At 33.3% G+C, this 18,693-nt stretch overlaps 2 protein-coding genes across 2 annotated transcripts; both read left to right on the top strand.

Moving 5' to 3' along the window:
• Positions 1-1,967: 1,967 nt before the first annotated feature.
• Positions 1,968-7,887, top strand: LOC108913566 (zinc finger protein 184-like). Its single transcript, XM_023456502.1, has 7 exons — positions 1,968-2,131; positions 2,254-2,544; positions 2,601-2,869; positions 3,942-4,062; positions 4,185-4,475; positions 4,532-4,800; positions 6,141-7,887. Exons 1-7 carry the CDS (start codon positions 2,015-2,017, stop codon positions 7,714-7,716), a joined length of 2,934 nt encoding a protein of 977 aa, XP_023312270.1. The 5' UTR covers positions 1,968-2,014; the 3' UTR covers positions 7,717-7,887.
• An 8,519-nt stretch (positions 7,888-16,406) lies between these two features.
• LOC108913565 (zinc finger autosomal protein-like) lies at positions 16,407-18,693 on the top strand. Its single transcript, XM_023456501.1, has 4 exons — positions 16,407-16,592; positions 16,649-16,911; positions 18,124-18,596; positions 18,674-18,693. Exons 1-4 carry the CDS (start codon positions 16,407-16,409, stop codon positions 18,691-18,693), a joined length of 942 nt encoding a protein of 313 aa, XP_023312269.1.

Raw genomic sequence — 18,693 nt, 5'->3', positions numbered from 1 at the left:
GTAAAACATAATTAAAACGTGTGTTTGAATCTTGTTGAATTTGTCGTCTTTGTATTTTGTAACTTTAAGAATTTCTTGATTATTTGAAAACTCAAAATTTATAACTTTTGCGTTTTTCTTAAATGATCTAAAATATCTACATTCGATTTACATAGGCTTCACAAAGACAAATAAAATATGGGGGGGAAGTAACTAGGTGGATCTCACAGGGCACTACCTGTAACGTCGTTAGCCGTATTTATATTTATTAACTTGAAGATATAGAAATATTTTATTAAAAAATATGTTTTAACATGTGATGTAGACCACGGAATATCCGGAATATCACTATGTTACATCTTCCCTTTTTACAAAATATTCTAGGTTCTAATATTAATTACCTGTTAAGAGTTAAATGTCTTTAAATACTTATGCATATATACCACTGGCAATTTTTCTTCTGTGGGCTCTTTAATGGTAAATTTCGTTATCTGTGTGTACGATGGGGGTATATGTAATTCATTGTTAGGAGATGATTTCTCTTCCACGTTCTTTATCGCAAGGTATGGTTGGTACAATGGTTTTATGTTCAGTAATTTCAGCTTCGGTTGTGTGAAGCATTGAGGAGTTTCTTCTATATATGGCTCCCTTTCTGGTCTTTACTATCACTGACCTGGGATATCACTTCTCCTCCTACCAAATTTCTAGCTGATTCTTGGATTCTTACTCTATCACCTATGTGCAATTGTTCAGGCTTTTTAGTGTTCCTATTTGCATAAGTGAGTTGCGTTTTTCTTAGATTTGCAAGTTCTGACGAGACGTCTTGCTTTACTTTGGGTAATAAGCTAGACTCTGTTGAGGGTAAGGTTGTCTTAGTCATTCTACTCAAAAGACTTTGATTTGGGCATCCAAGTACTGAATTTTGGGGTGTATTTCTGTAGTTAAGTAATGTCAACTGTACATCTGTATTGTCTATTGAACATTTTCGAAGTATGTTTTTGCAAATTTGTACACCTCGTTCTGCCAATCCATTTCCTCTCGGGTGGTATGGTATGTTTGGTGATCGAAAACCCACTTTCTCTTAAATTGCTGGAAATCTAAAGCGGTATACTGTGGACCATTATCAGTTTCGAGTATTTCAGGAGTTCCGGCTTCATGTATCTTTTTAATTACCTTTTCAGTTATTTCTTGTAATTTTGATGGAGTAGCTGCATGGATTAATATGTCATCCATTGAACACTCTACGTTATTGTTTTTTCTTACAATAACCATTGGGCTTACTAAAGGTGTTGGTTCCTTTATTGGTTTTATTACTCCTGATTTTACCATAGAATCTACTTCTTGTTTCACAATATTTCGTATTGAGTGAGGCATTCTTCCGACTTTATTTTATCTTGAACTGGGGATTATCGATTAGATCTATGTCCTACTCATAATTCTTTAAGCATCCTAAATCTTTAAATACTTCATCTTCTGTATAGATCTGGTGTACTCTTTCCACCAACTGTAAAGTTTCCCAAGAATTTTTCCCGAGTATTAAATGTACTGATGCGTCAAAAATTTTAAAAGTTATCGGTACTTCTTTACCTCTGGTTTGACAGCATAGGTTTACTTCTCCAATAACGTTAGCATGGTCATTTGTAAAACTTACTAGTTTTTTTGTTTTTGGGGGAACCATTTTATCTTGAACTCCTAGCCTTTCAATCACGTTCTTCGGGAGTACATTACATTCTGCACCCGTGTCTAATTTGACGGTAATGGAACGGTCGACGTGTGGAGTGACTCTGTGAAGGAACGAAGGAACTGGGTCACTCCGGTCTCTCGTGTCAGTTCGGCGACGGCGAACCGGATCGTCATATTTCGCCCATCTCTATTGCTAGCCATAACCCATAAATACCTAGATGCGCTGCCATTGCCAATACTGCCAACTGCTAAAGAGGCCAAGAAGGTTAGAAATGACTGACGGCTTTGTGCTTTGTATTTTTGTCTGCGTTTTGTTTTCTGTTTATATTTAAAAGAAGATTGTTGCAGAGTAATGACTGATGTTAAGGAAATGTCGTGTAGGCTTTGCCTTAAAAATATAACGGACGAAAGTTTTGAAGTGATAAACCACATTATCAGAGACATTCTAGATGGTCTTTTGCTGAAATTGGTATACGTGAATTATATTTAGATTACGTCTTAACAGTCTCGAGTATAAATTAACTTTTAGTATTTAATTGTTATTTTCCGCCACGGTTATTTTCTTTCTGTTTGAAGATGTATATTTTTCAGAAATTTGATAGCGAGAGCAAAGAGGTTATATGTAACGCTTGCAGAAGAAAGTTAAATGCGGCTTCAGAATTTAAGTCGACGTGTTTGAATACTGATAACACAATTATTCCTTATGTGGATAGCGAAAAAATGTTACAGCTCGACCTAAGAGAAGTGTACATGCAGGAAAAGAAAAGTGAATTAGTTTGCAGTCAGAAAATATGTCGATTGTCTATGCACCCAGTAGAAAGTGAGTTTAGGTGCATACGTGAAGAGGAACTTGAAGCTATCCAGAAATTGACACCTGAAATGGTATGAACAATATTAATTACTTGCATATTTTATAATTTAACGAAACTGCATTGCAGTTTATAAATATCATCAAAGATCCCGTTGTTTGTAAGCCATGCTTCGATTCTCTGTGTACTCACAACAGTTTCCTAAAAGATTGCTCAGAGGTAGAAGAAAAAATTAAAAGTATTTTTGATAGTTCAGCCACAGGAAGTCAAATAGATATGTCTCCACTTGGTTTATTCGTTGAGACTGAAAACCTGGACAATAAATTTGATATTAACGGGATGGAAATGTCGATCAAAGCTGAATGTGTTGACATAAAATCGGAAGATGAGGAAACAAGGTAATAGGAGACTATTTTAACATTAATTTAAAAAATGTCAGCCCGTGGTTCGGACATTTCATGATTTATATGATTAAATACGTACCATCTGGTGATAAACTAATTGTAACAAATTATGAGATTGTCCATTATAAACGATTGGGAAAATACGTAAGATCGTTATAAAACAGTCAGGATGGCTTTGAGTCAGATACGGGTACAAAGAATGCTACACTAAATTCCATTCATTCAATCAATTTATTAACTTTGGACGGAATTTTCTTGATTGAAAAGACTAGATGTTTATATAGATAGAAGGAAATACATACATTGATTGGGGCTATACAACTTGTTGCAATTAATTTTTAAATCGACGTTTGAAAACAAAGTGGAAACCGCTCTAAAAAAAAAGATAACTTAATTTGATATTTGTATAGCATTGTGAATATTGTAAAGAATATTTTTCCGAAAAGATTTTTTTTCAAAAAAAAAAAAATCTAATTTTCTTTTTTTTTTCTCATGACATTTTTTTATGAAGGAAATATATAGATTTTTGTGAAAAAAACTTTTTCTATTTAAAAATAATGATTTAATGCAAAATTTATTCTTTAATTGACAATTCACGGTGAAAGAAAAATCGCAGCCATTTGAAGTCGTGACAGAAAGTAAAACAAAAAAATTAAATATCTTCAATATCAATCTCAGGTTTAACAAAAATCCTCAAATATGCAATTTNAATTCCTCGTCTTCGTCGGGCAGCTGAGGCAGTCTACACTGCAGTTCCAGGCTATCGGCGAAAGCCTCGGCCTTTTCCTGGTTCGTGTAAACCACCCCCACACTACCGTGGATTGGAGGAATTTTACGGCGAGCGTGGAATTTTACGGCGAGCGGGTTCGGCGACGGCGAACCGGACCGTCATATTTCGCCCATCTCTATTGCTAGCCATAACCCATAAATACCTAGATGCGCTGCCATTGCCAATACTGCCAACTGCTTAAGAGGCCAAGAAGTTTAGAAATGACTGACGGCTTTGTGATTTGTATTTTTGTCTGCGTTTTGTTTTCTGTTTATATTTAAAAGAAGATTGTTGCAGAGTAATGGCTGATGTTAAGGAAATGTCGTGTAGGCTTTGCCTTAAAAATATAACCGACGAAAGTTTTGAAGTGATAAACCACATTATCAGAGACATTCTAGATGGTCTTTTGCTGAAATTGGTAAACGTGAATTATATTTAGATTACGTCTTAACAGTCCCGAGTATAAATTAACTTTTAGTATTTAATTGTTATTTTCCGCCATAGTTATTTTCTTTCTGTTTGAAAATGTATATTTTTCAGAAATTTGATAGCGAGAGCAAAGAGGTTATATGTAACGCTTGCAGAAGAAAGTTAAATGCGGCTTCAGAATTTAAATCAACGTGTTTGAATACTGATAACACAATTATTCCTTATGTGGATAGCGAAAAAATGTTACAGCTCGACCTAAGGGAAGTGTACATGCAGGAAAAGAAAAGTGAATTAGTTTGCAGTCAGAAAATATGTCGATTGTCTATGCACCCAGTAGAAAGTGAGTTTAGGTGCATACGTGAAGAGGAACTTGAAGCTATCCAGAAATTGACACCTGAAATGGTATGAACAATATTAATTACTTGCATATTTTATAATTTAACGAAACTGCTTTGCAGTTTATAAATATCATCAAAGATCCCGTTGTTTGTAAGCCATGCTTCGATTCTCTGTGTACTCACAACAGTTTCCTAAAAGATTGCTCAGAGGTAGAAGAAAAAATTAAAAGTATTTTTGATAGTTCAGCCACAGGAAGTCAAATAGATACGTCTCCACTTGGTTTAATCGTTGAGACTGAAAACCTGGACAATAAATTTGATATTAACGGGATGGAAATGTCGATCAAAGCTGAATGTGTTGACATAAAATCGGAAGATGAGGAAACAAGGTAATAGGAGACTATTTTAACATTAATTTAAAAAATGTCAGCCCGTGGTTCGGACATTTCATGATTTATATGATTAAATACGTACCATCTGGTGATAAACTAATTGTAACAAATTATGAGATTGTCCATTATAAACGATTGGGAAAATACGTAAGATCGTTATAAAACAGTCAGGATGGCTTTGAGTCAGATACGGGTACAAAGAATGCTACACTAAATTCCATTCATTCAATCAATTTATTAACTTTGGACGGAATTTTCTTGATTGAAAAGACTAGATGTTTATATAGATAGAAGAAATACAACAATTGATTGGGGCTATACAACTTGTTGCAATTAATTTTTAAATTGACGTTTGAAAACAAAGTGGAAACTGCTCTAAAAAAAAAAGATAACTTAATTTGATATTTGTATAGCATTGTGAATATTGTAAAGAATATTTTTCCGAAAAGATTTTTTTTCAAAAAAAAAAAAATCTAATTTTCTTTTTTTTTTCTCATGACATTTTTTTATGAAGGAAATATATAGATTTTTGTGAAAAAAACTTTTTCTATTTAAAAATAATGATTTAATGCAAAATTTATTCTTTAATTGACAATTCACGGTGAAAGAAAAATCGCAGCCATTTGAAGTCGTGACAGAAAGTAAAACAAAAAAATTAAATATCTTCAATATCAATCTCAGGTTTAACAAAAATCCTCAAGTATGCAATTTTGAAATTTATAAAGGTCTTCATCAGCTCAATTCAAAGAGAATGAATTAAACTAAAAGAGCTGACAGATTGGATTGCCAAAAAAAATATTGAGACCCGTGGACCTGTTGAAACTGAAGCAAAAATTATTTAAAAAAAATTTCCCCGGGATTTCTTTTGATTTCTAAAACGTGGTCAACGATAAAAATTTTTCAGCTTAAGATCCTGACACTAGAACCTTCAGGCTTCAATTTACTTTTTTTTATTGCTCTACGACCATTTTTCTTTATGTCAGCCTTTCAAAAATCACCCAAAAATTTAGGATTTTCTTTATCCTTAAATTTTTGTAACTCGTGCATTAAAATTTGTGATATGGTAAAAAAACAAAACTAAATAACTGACAAAAAAAAGGTGATATACTGGGAGTTATTATTTGATGAAAATTTAATAAATTTATTAATAGTAGATCGTATTTCAATTATCTGTATCTAACTTTGTTTATGGATTTACTGTGTGACTTTATACTTAGCATCTCGCAAATGCCTTTTCTGATAATTAATACATTATCATGGTTGATTCAATTATTGTCATAACCCCTTAAAATTAATACCTGATTTTCAAAACTACTCTGTATATGCAATTTTTTCAGGGACACGCCTTTTCAGACCTGCGATATTGTACCATTCGAGGAGAGTGACTGCAAAAATGAAGAAGAGGATGGATGTAAACATGAGAATGGATCAGCAGTGAAAACCAGGCAGGAGCGCAAAGTATTGTACAAATGTGATAAATGTATCTACGAAACTGAAAGTGAGATCCGTTTTACTGCACACTGTGCGAGACATGAGAACAATTTGAGAGCATATGGATGTGAATCGTATGATTACGAAACTGAAAATAAGAAATTACTTCTGAAGCACCTTTTGAAGGTTCAAATGTATAGGTGTAGCGTCTGCAATTACGAAACTATATACAGCAAACATATGGAAGGACACCAACTGAAGCATAAAGATCCTTCACAGGTTCAAATGTACAAGTGTAAAGACTGCAATTACGAAACTAAATACAAGTATGCTGTCAAAAAGCACCAAGTGAAACATAAAGATCCTTCACTCATTCAAATGTATAGGTGTAGCGACTGCAATTATGAAAGTAAATACAAGAGTAATCTCAAAGGGCACCAACTGACACATAAAGATCCTTCACTGGTTCAAAGGTACAAGTGTAATGACTGCAACTACGAAACTAGATACAGCAAACATATGAAAGAACACCAACTGAAGCATGAAGCTCCTTCACAAGTTCAAATGTACAGGTGCAGCGACTGCGATTTCGAAACTAAATACAGGAGCTGTTTCGAAAAGCATCAACTGAAACATAAAGATACTTCGCAGGTTCAAATGTACCGGTGTAATGACTGCGATTTTGAAAGTAAATACAAGAATAATATTAAACTGCATCAAAGGAAACATAAAGATCCTTCACAGGTTCAAATGTACAGGTGTCACTATTGCGATTATGAAACTGGATACAAGAGTCATTTCAAAAAGCATCAACTGAAACATAAAGATCCTTCGCAGGTTCAAATGTACAGGTGTCACAATTGCGATTATGAAACTAGAAACGAGAGTAATTTCAAAGAGCATCAACTGAAACATAAAAATCCTTCACAGGTTCAAATGTACAGTTGTAACGATTGCGATTACAAAACTAGATTCAATAGGCATTTCAAAGAGCATCAACTGAAACATAAAGATCCTTCGCAGGTTCAAATGTACGGGTGTAAGGACTGCGATTTCGAAACTAAGTACAGGAATAGTATCAAACAGCACCAACTGAAACATAAAAATCCTTTGCTAGTACAAACATACAAGTGTAACGACTGCGATTACGAAACTAAGTACAAGGATAATATCAGACAGCACCTACTGAAACATAAAGATCTTTCGCAGCTTCAAATGTACAAGTGTAACGACTGCAATTACAAAACTAGATATAGGAGATGTATCATACAGCACCAACTTAAGCATAAAAATCCTTCTCAGGTCCAGACATACAAGTGTAACAACTGCCCCTTCGAAAGTAAATACAAGAATCATCTGCAGCGTCATCAACTGAAACAAATACGCTGCGCAAGTTCTAAAGATACTAGTGTAATGACTGAGATTACGAATCCAAATGCAGGAGTGGTATGTCATTTGTTGAAGCATAGAAGAACTTTTTGAGAAAACGTCAATTGATGCACAAAAAATGTGAAGTTCCGCCCATTGAAGTACAGTCAAAAATTGGGGCATTTTAGAGACTGACTAAATATTTGAACTGAAGCAAAATGTAAAGTCTATCTTGAAAAACATCAACAAGTTTACATGCGTTTCTGTAGCCAAGTGTATTAATATACATACAGTATGACCCCTCTTAACGCGTAGGATACGTTCCATCAAAGTAGAGCGTAATGCGAAACAGCGCTAAACGAGCCTATCTTAACATGTAAATAATGGGGTTAGGTGAAGATGGATAGAAAATTGGTTAGGTATTAAATTTAATAATTATAGAGATGGAAAATTCCCAAACTATGAAAATTCCTGGAAAGTTTCCATTGAAAATTCCGGAAATTTTCCGAAAATTTCAAAAAAAATTTGGATTTGGTATTGTGTTCTACATACCATCAGCTTTCCAAAAAGACCAAATACTTATATACATTTTTATTTATATTGGTATAAATATTGGAAAAATATAAATTATGTATTAATCATCCGTTAGAAAAAATTACATGCTGAGGGTTATAGTGCATTAACACTATACAGTATACAATATTTATCTTTATTTTTTAACAAACAAATAGTAAATACATTAAATAATTATACTAGTTTTAAAATGTAATTATACTTTGGTTCAACTATCAAAATTCATATTAAATTTGAAAAGGAGGCAATTTATGAGTCTTGTATTGCTCTCTATTATGTAGATTGTAGACTTAACAAAGCTTAAAATAAGTAAGTGTAAGTGTTTTCTAACTTATTTGGATAATATGGTCTTCTGGTATTCCGAATTAACCGAAAATCCGAAATTAACTAACGATTTTTTGTGTATGTTCATAGAAGTTAGAAGTAAAATTGGCTCCAAGTTTACAAATTGTTAGAAATATTCCCGGAAAATTTCCGACGGAAATTTTTTCAGAAACTTTTCAGGGAAAATTTCTCAAGCTTCGATTATTTCTTCCCGGAAAATTTCCGTTTTGGAAACTTTCCGGGACGGAAAATTTCCCATTGCCCATCTCTAAATAATTGTGTTTTTTTTAATAAAAATAAAACCAAACATTTATTTCTTACAAAAATAAAAACAATATAAACGAATATTAGTCAGTCGGATCATTCAGTCTATTCTGTGTTTCCAATTTTCTGCCTTTTTGTCAAGAAGGCATCTAATGTAGTTTGCGTTTTCCTTTTGCGTTCTGTTAGAAGTTGTTGATAAGTGGATAAAGCATCTATAACAGCCCGTCTTGTTTTTGAACTCCTGTCAAAATTTGGATCATTTTCTAAATTCTATGCAGAACTAATTTGGGATTGACGTTCACCAGAATCTAATCTTCTAATCACTTGCATTTTAGTTTCCAGTGAAACGCTTTTTCTGGTTGCTTTCTTTTCTTGTTTTTCATTATCACCCATGATAAAAACTAAAGGTCATAATATCTGTCACTGTATTAATCATTATAGTATTATATAAATTTATACTTACAATAATGTCATCAAATGTTTCAACTGATAAAAATGCGTTCGTACAGCACCGCACCAAACAAGAAACACAATTACACTGTTTCGGATAGGTTATGTACATACATATTTGGAAATCTAGCGCTGCGCACAACTTCGGGGAATCCCGTAGTGCTGCGAGCAATTTCGGGGAATCCCCAGGTTGAAATTAAAGAGCGCTAAACCGAAACAGCGCTAAACGAAACAGCGTTAAGCGGGGCCTTACTGTACATTGTAATATGCACCTGTTTTGTCCATGTCTAAAAATATATCTTATATCTGTACAATGTTCAGAGTGAATCCCAATTGTGTGCATCAATATGTGTTTTAAATAGTGATACAATTTACTTTGTAGAATATACAGGGTGTTACAAATTGGCTTCTCACTAGGGATCTCGGAAACGGTAACTGATACGAACTAGCTTAAATGGGGGCAAAGTTGCGTAATCAGAGGACCGCTATTATGCCTCTAAAAAATCAATCATGATTTAGTTTTTGAAATTTTTCTAAATTTTTTATTTAGATTTTTATGTTTATTGAATTATCGTACATTCTAAGTGTCGTTAGACCCTAGGAAATCCACCTAGTTGTACTATTACCACCACGCGTTACAATAAAGCATTATTAGAGTTTTAATCCCGTGCCCATAGTTATTTCTAGGCTTCTCGAGTGCTCAAAATTCAAACAAATTCCGATCGAATTTTTTTTCAGGATATTCATTTAAATACATTTGACGTGCTTTTTCACAGTTGCGGGTACAGGTGTAATAAATTCCGACCATATTACTCTTATCTTCATTTTCAACATTTGCCAAAACGGAAATGTTTTTGAAAGTTTACTGTAATTTTTTATTGTATAATAATATTCATTTGACGTTTTGGTTGTTCATATGCATGTTCAAGAATTAATTTTTCATAATAAAATTAAAATTTTAATGTTTTAATTTTCACGCAACATCTTATCGAGTTATATATGACCAGGTGACGGTAATAATTTAAATAACTAGCTGGATCTCACAGGGTCTAACGACACTTAAGAGTGTACGATAATTCAATAAACATAAAAATCTAAATAAAAAATTAGATAAATTTGGAACGAATACATTGAAGATGAATTTTTCAAGACAAAACGTCAGAATCTGGTTCGGGCTGAGGCAATATAGTATTGGGGGTCATGAAGGCTTGTAAAAAATGAAATAGAATTTCCGGGGCCGTATTTAAAGAATGAAGTTGACGATGGTCCTGGAAAGACGAAACGTTACATATAAAAATTGAATATGCCATTCGATAGAGGGCAAAAAGTTGCCATGCGAAAGTGTTTTTCTTTTTTCAATATCACCTCAAACGAGGCTGAAATGAAACAAAATCGGATTTCCAAAATTTCTGTTTTTTCAAATATTTAGAAAACTAAATCATGTTAGCCTTGATTTTTTAGATGCATAATGTTGGTCCCCTGATTATGCAACTTTGCCCCATTTAAACTACTTCGTAGCTCTTACTGTTTCCGAGATCCCTGTAGTGGGAAGTGAATTTGTAACAGCCTGTACAATTAATAGGTTTTTTTTGCAACAATATTAGGAATAAAAGAACTAAAGCAAAATATATGTGCATTATTTTTTATCTCTGTGGTATTTACATGTCGAGCATTAAACTCATACAGGGCGATTCGGTCATAATGTCATTAATTCTAAGGATGGGAAAAAATAAGTAGAATATGAGAACACAGTTAAAAAATGCTTATTTATACTGAAGAAAATACTTTCAAATAATTATTTAAATCCCATTTGGAATGACTCCTGACCGCTGACCCACAAAGGTTTATCGAGAGTAAATCTTGTCCTATTCGGTCATTAATCTAGCTTTTAATGCGTTTTTAATCCGTAATGAACTACAACGAATAAATAAGATCTTTTTATACAGATGCGTGAATGAATAAGAGACTTTTTTACATTTTGAATATTACCAAGTATTTATTTGTTAATAAAAACAAAGGATAATAATTGTTTTCGAATGTTACGTTATTACAATTTAGTATTTTTAATATTGTTAACATTTTCACTATGTTGAATACGAGTTTTTCCGAATACGTGGTTAAAATTAATGACATTATGCCTGAATCACCCTGTATAGACGTTGAAATTTTAACTAAGAAATCCGGCTCATTTTGCTGATACGATTCCTCCTAGGGAGCCGAATTTGTCGTAACTATTCCTTCCCTTCTTACTACACTGCGACTCGTGTACCAATCGAGTGGACGTACTGTATATCTCGCTGAATAATATTCATTTAACGGACCCACGAAATCAGAGATATATCTGTCTATATCTCTGCACGAAATAGANAATGTAGATGTAAGTACTTTAAACGATTATAAAACGAAATTCCAAAACCCGATCCAAATCGGTCTGATAGTATTGGTATGAGACAATTTGTTACAAAATTTCAACGCGAAATGTCGTTATTTTTTTACGTGAGTGCTGGGGTTAAAGTTAGACATTTTAATTGGCGCTGATTTTTTTACACATACTTGGACACCGTAACAATCATATAGAATAGTTAGAGTATCAATTTTCTTTTTTTTAATAATTTTTGGAGCGAATTTAAAAGTTAGAAAAATTGTTACTTTATAAACAAATACTTTCGTGTAGCGGTTTTGCGGGTTGGAAAATATATCAAAGTACTAAAAAACAAATCTCGGAAAGACGCTTAACTTGAAAAAAAAGAACGTTCAAATCGGTCCTATAAGTTCCGAGATATAGTGCCATAGTCAACAAGCGCTTTCTGCAAAACTATGTTTAATGTAACAACAATAAAAATTGAATTTGGTAGGTTTTTTCAAGAACTTTCCGTATGTGCTTTTATAAATATCACACGTGTGCCTTTTTTATGAAAATTCAATGAATATCGCCAAGCCGACCATTTGAGCTGCAAAACTGGGGGGGAGGGGATGAATGATAGAAACTGAAATTCCACGTTCAAAAAGAGCGTGCCCTCTTCGGTGTTCAATATATCGGCTTCTACGGCTTCGATTTTAACTATATTTTGCATATTTGGATTCTACGCGTAATTTTAGGGGAACTTTATAAAGCTTCCCTATATTCATCTCTTCGACCTATTTCAGTTTCATATTTATTGTCGCATTTGATTGACCAAACTGCCAAAACTTGGTTTTTCTAAATTAGACACCTTGTACATTTAATCAAAAATTTATTTAATAAAAATCTGTTGTAAAAATTTACTCTATATGTATCCAAATTACATCTCCATATACCTATCTCTTAATTTTTCTGTTCTGACNGGTTGCGCCAAGAAAAAAAGTTGTGCTATTTGCAGAAAAAATTAAAAACTGCAAAAATACTCAAAAATGACGTGTTTTTTCTAACATTTTCCAGCATAACTTCTTAAATATGCAGTTTACAGAAAAAACTATTATTGGTGAAATTGTTTGTTATGAAATTTGCTACAAGATAGAATTGTTATGATACCTGCGCATTTCATATTTTCGTTGCTAAATAACCAAAACAACATAAGAAAGTGATGAAAATCAAGGTAATTTGGAAGCGTCAAACTGACAGGCAAGAAATTCTCCAGTTCTACTATAAATGTAGATGTAAGTACTTTAAACGATTATAAAACGAAATTCCAAATCGGTCTGATAGTACTGGTATGAGACAATTTGTTACTAAATTTCAGCACGAAATGTCCTTATTTTTTTACGTGTGTGCTGGAGTTAAAGTTAGACATTTTAATCTGCGCTGATTTTTTTACACTTACTTGGACCCCCTAACAATCATATAGACTCGTTAGAATCAATTTTCTTTTTTTGAATAATTATTGGAGCGACGAGAAAAGTTAGAAAAATTTTGACTTTATAAACAATTACTTTCGTGAAGCGGTTTTAGGGGTTGGAAAATATACCAAGGTACTAAAAAACAGTTCTCGGAAAGACGCTTAACTTGAAAAAAAGAACATTCAAATCGGTCCTATAAGTTCCGAGATATCGAGTGTCAAAGTCAACAAGCGTTAGCTGCAAAACTATGCATAATTTAACAACAAAATATGAATTTGGTAGGTTTTTTAAGAACTTTTCGTATGTGCTTTTATAAATATCACACGTGTGCCTTTTTTATGAAAATTCAATGAATATCGCCAAGCCGACCATTTGAGCCGCAAAACTGGGGGGGAGGGGATGAATGATAGAAACTGAAATTCCACGTTCAAAAAGTGCGTGCCCTCTTCGGCGTTCAATAAATCGGCTTCTACGGCTTCGATTTTAACTATATTTTTGCATATTTGGATTCTACGCGTAATTTTAGGGGAATTTTATAAAGCTTCATCTCTTCGACCTATTTCAGTTTCATATTTATTGTCGCATTTGATTGACCAAACCGCCAAAACTTGGTTTTTCTAAATTAGACACCTTGTACATTTAATCAAAAATTTATTTAATAAAAATCTGTTGTAAAAATTTACTCTATATGTATCCACATTACATCTCCATATACCTATCTCTTAATTTTTCTGTTCTGACGGTTTTTGTGATAAATAAAATGATCCAATTTCTTGCGAGGGTGGCTATGAAATTGCTAGCAAATTTAAAAAATCAAATTAACCAACCATAAGTCATCATTTGCTGTTAATCTGACAGTGGTACCTACTTACAATTAGTTAAGCACTGATTTGAAAATAATGGAAAACGGTACTTATTCAAATGCTGATATTATAAGTGAAAATACCAATGATGTAAAAAAGTGAAAAACTTTAATAATACGATGATAATGAAAATATAATAAACACGTTTTATAAACATAAATAAATAAATAATTATTTGTACCTATATCTTTTTCTATATTCTATGCATACAATAAATAAATTACATATTAAATAAAAATTTCAAGATTTTATTTAAACATTATTACCATGTAATTATTAAAACTAAAACCTAGTAACAGTGGATTATGTACCTATATCCTACCATCGATATTACTATTTACATGAATATACAGTATAACAAATGTGAGAAATTTTAAGTAGTCGTAATAGACAGAAAAGGGATTTATAATATATCAATGAAATCTTGATAATTGAATTCCTCTCATTTTACTTTATCGATTAAAAAAAAATCATCAAAATCGGAGCCATAGAAGCCGAGGTATTGAACGCCGAAGCGCGCGCGCTTTTTTTTGAACGCGCGATTTCAATTTCTATAATTCATTCCCTCCCCCCGGTTTTGCGGCAAATGGTAGGCTTGACGGTATTCATTGAATTTTCATAAAAAAGCACACGTGCGATCATATTTATAAAAAACATACGGAAAGTTCTTGAAAAAACCTACCAAATTCAATTTTTATTGTTGTTACATTAAACATAGTTTTGCAGCAAGCGCTTGTTGACTATGGCACTATATCTCGGAACTTATAGGACCGATTTGAACGTTCTCTTTTTTCAAGTTAAGCGCCTTTCCGAGAATTGTTTTTTAGTACTTTGGTATATTTTCCAACCCGCAAAACCGCTTCACGAAAGTATAAAATAAAAATTTTTCTAACTTAAATTCGTTCCAAAAATTATTAAAAAAAAAGAAAATTGATATTCTAACTATTCTATATGATTGTTACGGTGTCCAAGTATGTGTAAAAAAATCAGCGCCAATTAAAATGCCTAATTTAACCCCAGCACTCACGTAAAAAAATAACGACATTTCGCGTTGAAATTTTGTAACAAATTGTCTCATACCAATACTATCAGACCGATTTGGATCGGGTTTTGGAATTTCGTTTTATAATCGTTTAAAGTACTACATCTACATTTATAGTAGAACTGGAGAATTTCTTGCCTGTCAGTTTGACGCTTCCAAATTACCTGGATTTTCATCACTTTCTTACGTTGTTTTGGCTATTTAGCAACAAAAATATGGTATGCGCAGGTATCAAAACAATTCTATCTTGTAGCAAATTTCATAACAAACAATTTCACCGATAATAGTTTTTTCTGTAAACTGCATATTTAAGAAGTTATGTTGGAAAATGTTAGAAAAACACGTCATTTTTGAGTATTTTTGCAGTTTTTAATTTTTTCTGCAAGGAGCACAACTTTTTTTCTTGGCGCAACCTTACATTTTCATTGTATATATTATTTTCGACCGATTTTTACTAATATCCAAGTTACCTCAAGCAACAGCCATATCTCGAAGGTTTTGAGCTTCGCGCCATTATTCCATGGCTAGAAGTTGGCCTCAATGATTTGGGATTGAGGGGGATTATCCCTCTTTATCCTGCCTCTTCTCGTGTAGGCCTGGACAGCCTTCGTTAATCTGACATGATCCGGAAACAAGAAAACAACTACGAACATGATTTTGGGATCATAACGCGTTTAGATCCGAAAGCGGCAACCGAAAGAAAGCAGCTAATGTCTGAATCACCCTATTCACGTTTAAATTGTAACTAAGATATCCGGCTCATGTTGCTGTTCCGTTTCCTCGTAGAGTCATTGCACACGACATCCGTCCAATGGTCCGNATTTCCACTATTCATTCCCATTAATAAAAATATATAGATAGGTGTATTCACACGACCCGTGGTAGCTCCGGTCTCTCGTGTTAGTACGGAGAGCCAGATCTATGTTTTGTGGCCGGATCGTCATGTTTCGCCCACCTCTATCCACAACTAGATGCGCTGCCAATGCCAATAGTGCCAACAGTGCCAACTGCCAATTTAGTCAAGATAAGAAGCCAAAAAGGTTAGGTTAGATTTGAGGGATTTGTGCTTTGTATTTTTGTCTTTGCGTTATGTTTTCTGTTTATATTTAAAAGAAGATTGTTGCAGAGTAATGACTGATGTTAAGGAAATGTCGTGTAGGCTTTGCCTTAAAATTATAACCGATGAAAGTTTTGAAGTGATAGACAACAGTATCAGATACATTTTAAATGTTCTTTTTCCGATATTTGTAAGTCGGAAATATCATTACATTACGTAATAGCAGTCTCGAGTATAAATTAACTTTTAGTATTTAATTGTTATTTTCCGCCAGTTATTTTCCTTCTGTCTGAAGTTGCATATGTTTCAGAAATTTGATGATGAGAGCAACGAGGTTATATGTAACCTATGCAGAAGAAAGTTAAATAAGGCTTCAGAGTTCAAGTCAACGTGCCTGAATACCAATAACACGATTATGCCTTATGTGGATAACGAAAAAATGTTACAGCTCGACTTAAGAGAAGTGTACATGCAGGAAAAGAAAAGTGAATTAGTTTGCAGTCAGAAAATATGCCGATTGTGTATGCACCCAGTAGAAAGTGAGTTTAGGTGCATATGCGAATTGGAACTTGAAGCTATTGAGAAATTAGTTCCTGAAATGGTATGAACAATATTAAATACTTGCATATTTTGTAAGGTAACAAAACTGCTTTGTAGAATATAAATATCGTCAAAGATCCCGTTGTTTGTAAGCCATGTTTTGATTCTCTGTGTACTCACAACAGTTTCCTTGAAGATTGCTCAGAGGTAGAAGAAAAAATAAAAAGTATTTATGGTGGTTCTGCCACAGGAAGTCAGATGGATACGTCTCCACTCGATTTATTCGTTAAGACTGAAAACCTAGATAAGGAATTTGACGAGATGGAAATGTCCATTAAGGCTGAATGTGTTGACATAAAACCGGAAGATGAGGAAAGAAGGTAAGCGAAGACTGTTACCATTTTTTGATGATGAATTACTTGTAACATATTATGAGATTGCGTCGGTTATAAACGATATTATATAAATTTTCGAATAGTCGTTAAGAGTTGGGTTAACAAATTATTGGGAAAAAATGTAAGATCATTATAAAACGATCGGTATGGCTTGGAATCTGAAATCTTTTTCTGAGGCCATATTCCTTGGTATCTCGGCGGATACAGAAAATCCATATACAGGGTGTCCCCAAATTCATGCGACAAAATTTGGCCTTAGATTCTTAAGACAAATTTTAGAGATCCGTATTTTTTCTTTTTGCAAACTGGCCCCCTCTTTCGGAGTCGCAGCCCCCTGAAGTCCGCCCTTAAGAATAATCTTTTTTTATATCTCGGAACCCTGTTGTACGACTAGATGCAATTAATCTACACAAGAAGTTATGAGAGGTAAATTGCACTTATGTCAGCCGGGACCCAGACTTGTATTAGAGAATAAATATTATGTTGTATTGGATCCTGACTATACACAGTGACAAATCAATCGCACCAGTATAATCAGAGACAGCTGTGAAAAAAAGTAATAGTAATTATAATAACAAATAAGTAGTTGATTAAACTTGGAAGATGAGGAGACATGTTATAATTTCAGTTATAGGTTTTTCAGGTTTTTTCTCTAATATATTTTTTTTCTTGTGTTAAGGGCTGTCCCAAAATTATTTTGTTAATCGTCAAAGGTGGCCAAAGATAAAAATTTTTGACTTTCAAGCCTGAAACTAAAAACTTCAAGCTTGAATTTGTTTTTTTTTATTGCTCTACGGCCATTTTGCTTCGAAAACCACCTAATAATTTAGGGTTTTCTTTTTATCCTTTAATTTTTGTGACTAGTGTTTTAAAATTCGTGATAAAGTGAAAAGAAAAACTAAATAACGTTGACAAACAAAAAGAAGGTGATATACTGGGTGTTATTATTTGATTTAAATTTAATAAATTTATTTATAATGCTATTGTAGATTGTATTTAAATTATCTGTATTTGGCTTTGTTTATGGATTTATTGTGACTTTATACATAGCATGCCTTTTCTGATAATTAAATACATTATCAAAAATCTGAATCGATTCATTATACTATCAGTACTATAGTTGATTCAGTTATTGTTATAAACCCTTAAAATTAATACCTGATTTTCAAAAAAACCCTGTATATGCAATTTTTTCAGCGACACGCCACTTCAGACCTCCGATATTGTACCATTCGAGGAGAGTGACTGTAAAAATGAAGAAGAGGATGGATGTAAAGGTGAGAATGGATCAGAAGTGAAAACCAAGCAGGAGCCCAAAGTATTGTACAAATGCGAGATCCGTTTTACGGCACACAGTGCGAGACGTGAGAACGATTTGGAAGTGTACAAATGTGAATCGTGCGAGTACGAAACTGAAAACAGGAAATTACTCCAGAGGCACCTGTTGAGGCATAAAGATCCTTCACAGGTCCATGTGTACAGGTGTGACGACTGTGATTATGAAACCAAACAAAGGAGTTATATCAAACAGCACCAACTGAAGCATAAAGATCCTTCACAGATACAGATGTATAGGTGTAACGAGTGCGATTATGAAAGTAAATACAGGAGTGGTATCAAACAGCATCAATTGAAACATAAAGAGCTCTCAGAGGTTCAGATGTACAGCTGTAATGAATGCAATTACGAAACTAAATACAAGAATTATATCGTACGGCACCAACTTACACATAAAAATGCTTCTCAGGTTCAAATGTACAAATGTAA

Source organism: Anoplophora glabripennis, unplaced genomic scaffold, assembly GCF_000390285.2.
Source record: "Anoplophora glabripennis isolate ALB-LARVAE unplaced genomic scaffold, Agla_2.0 scaffold1172, whole genome shotgun sequence".
Taxonomy (NCBI): Eukaryota; Metazoa; Arthropoda; class Insecta; order Coleoptera; family Cerambycidae; genus Anoplophora; species Anoplophora glabripennis.
Note: the sequence above shows the minus strand (reverse complement) of the source record. Positions and strands in the feature narration are given on the sequence as shown.

Bases quoted from the DNA above. Each gene is read 5' to 3' on its own strand.
- LOC108913566 (XM_023456502.1), top strand. From the start codon at position 2,015: ATGACTGATGTTAAGGAAATGTCGTGTAGGCTTTGCCTTAAAAATATA. The intron at 2,132-2,253 runs GTATACGTGAAT...TATATTTTTCAG, and splicing joins ATGGTCTTTTGCTGAAATTG to AAATTTGATAGCGAGAGCAA. The intron at 2,545-2,600 runs GTATGAACAATA...ACTGCATTGCAG, and splicing joins AGAAATTGACACCTGAAATG to TTTATAAATATCATCAAAGA.
- LOC108913565 (XM_023456501.1), top strand. From the start codon at position 16,407: ATGCCTTATGTGGATAACGAAAAAATGTTACAGCTCGACTTAAGAGAA. The intron at 16,912-18,123 runs GTAAGCGAAGAC...CAATTTTTTCAG, and splicing joins CCGGAAGATGAGGAAAGAAG to CGACACGCCACTTCAGACCT. The intron at 18,597-18,673 runs GTAATGAATGCA...AATGCTTCTCAG, and splicing joins AGAGGTTCAGATGTACAGCT to GTTCAAATGTACAAATGTAA.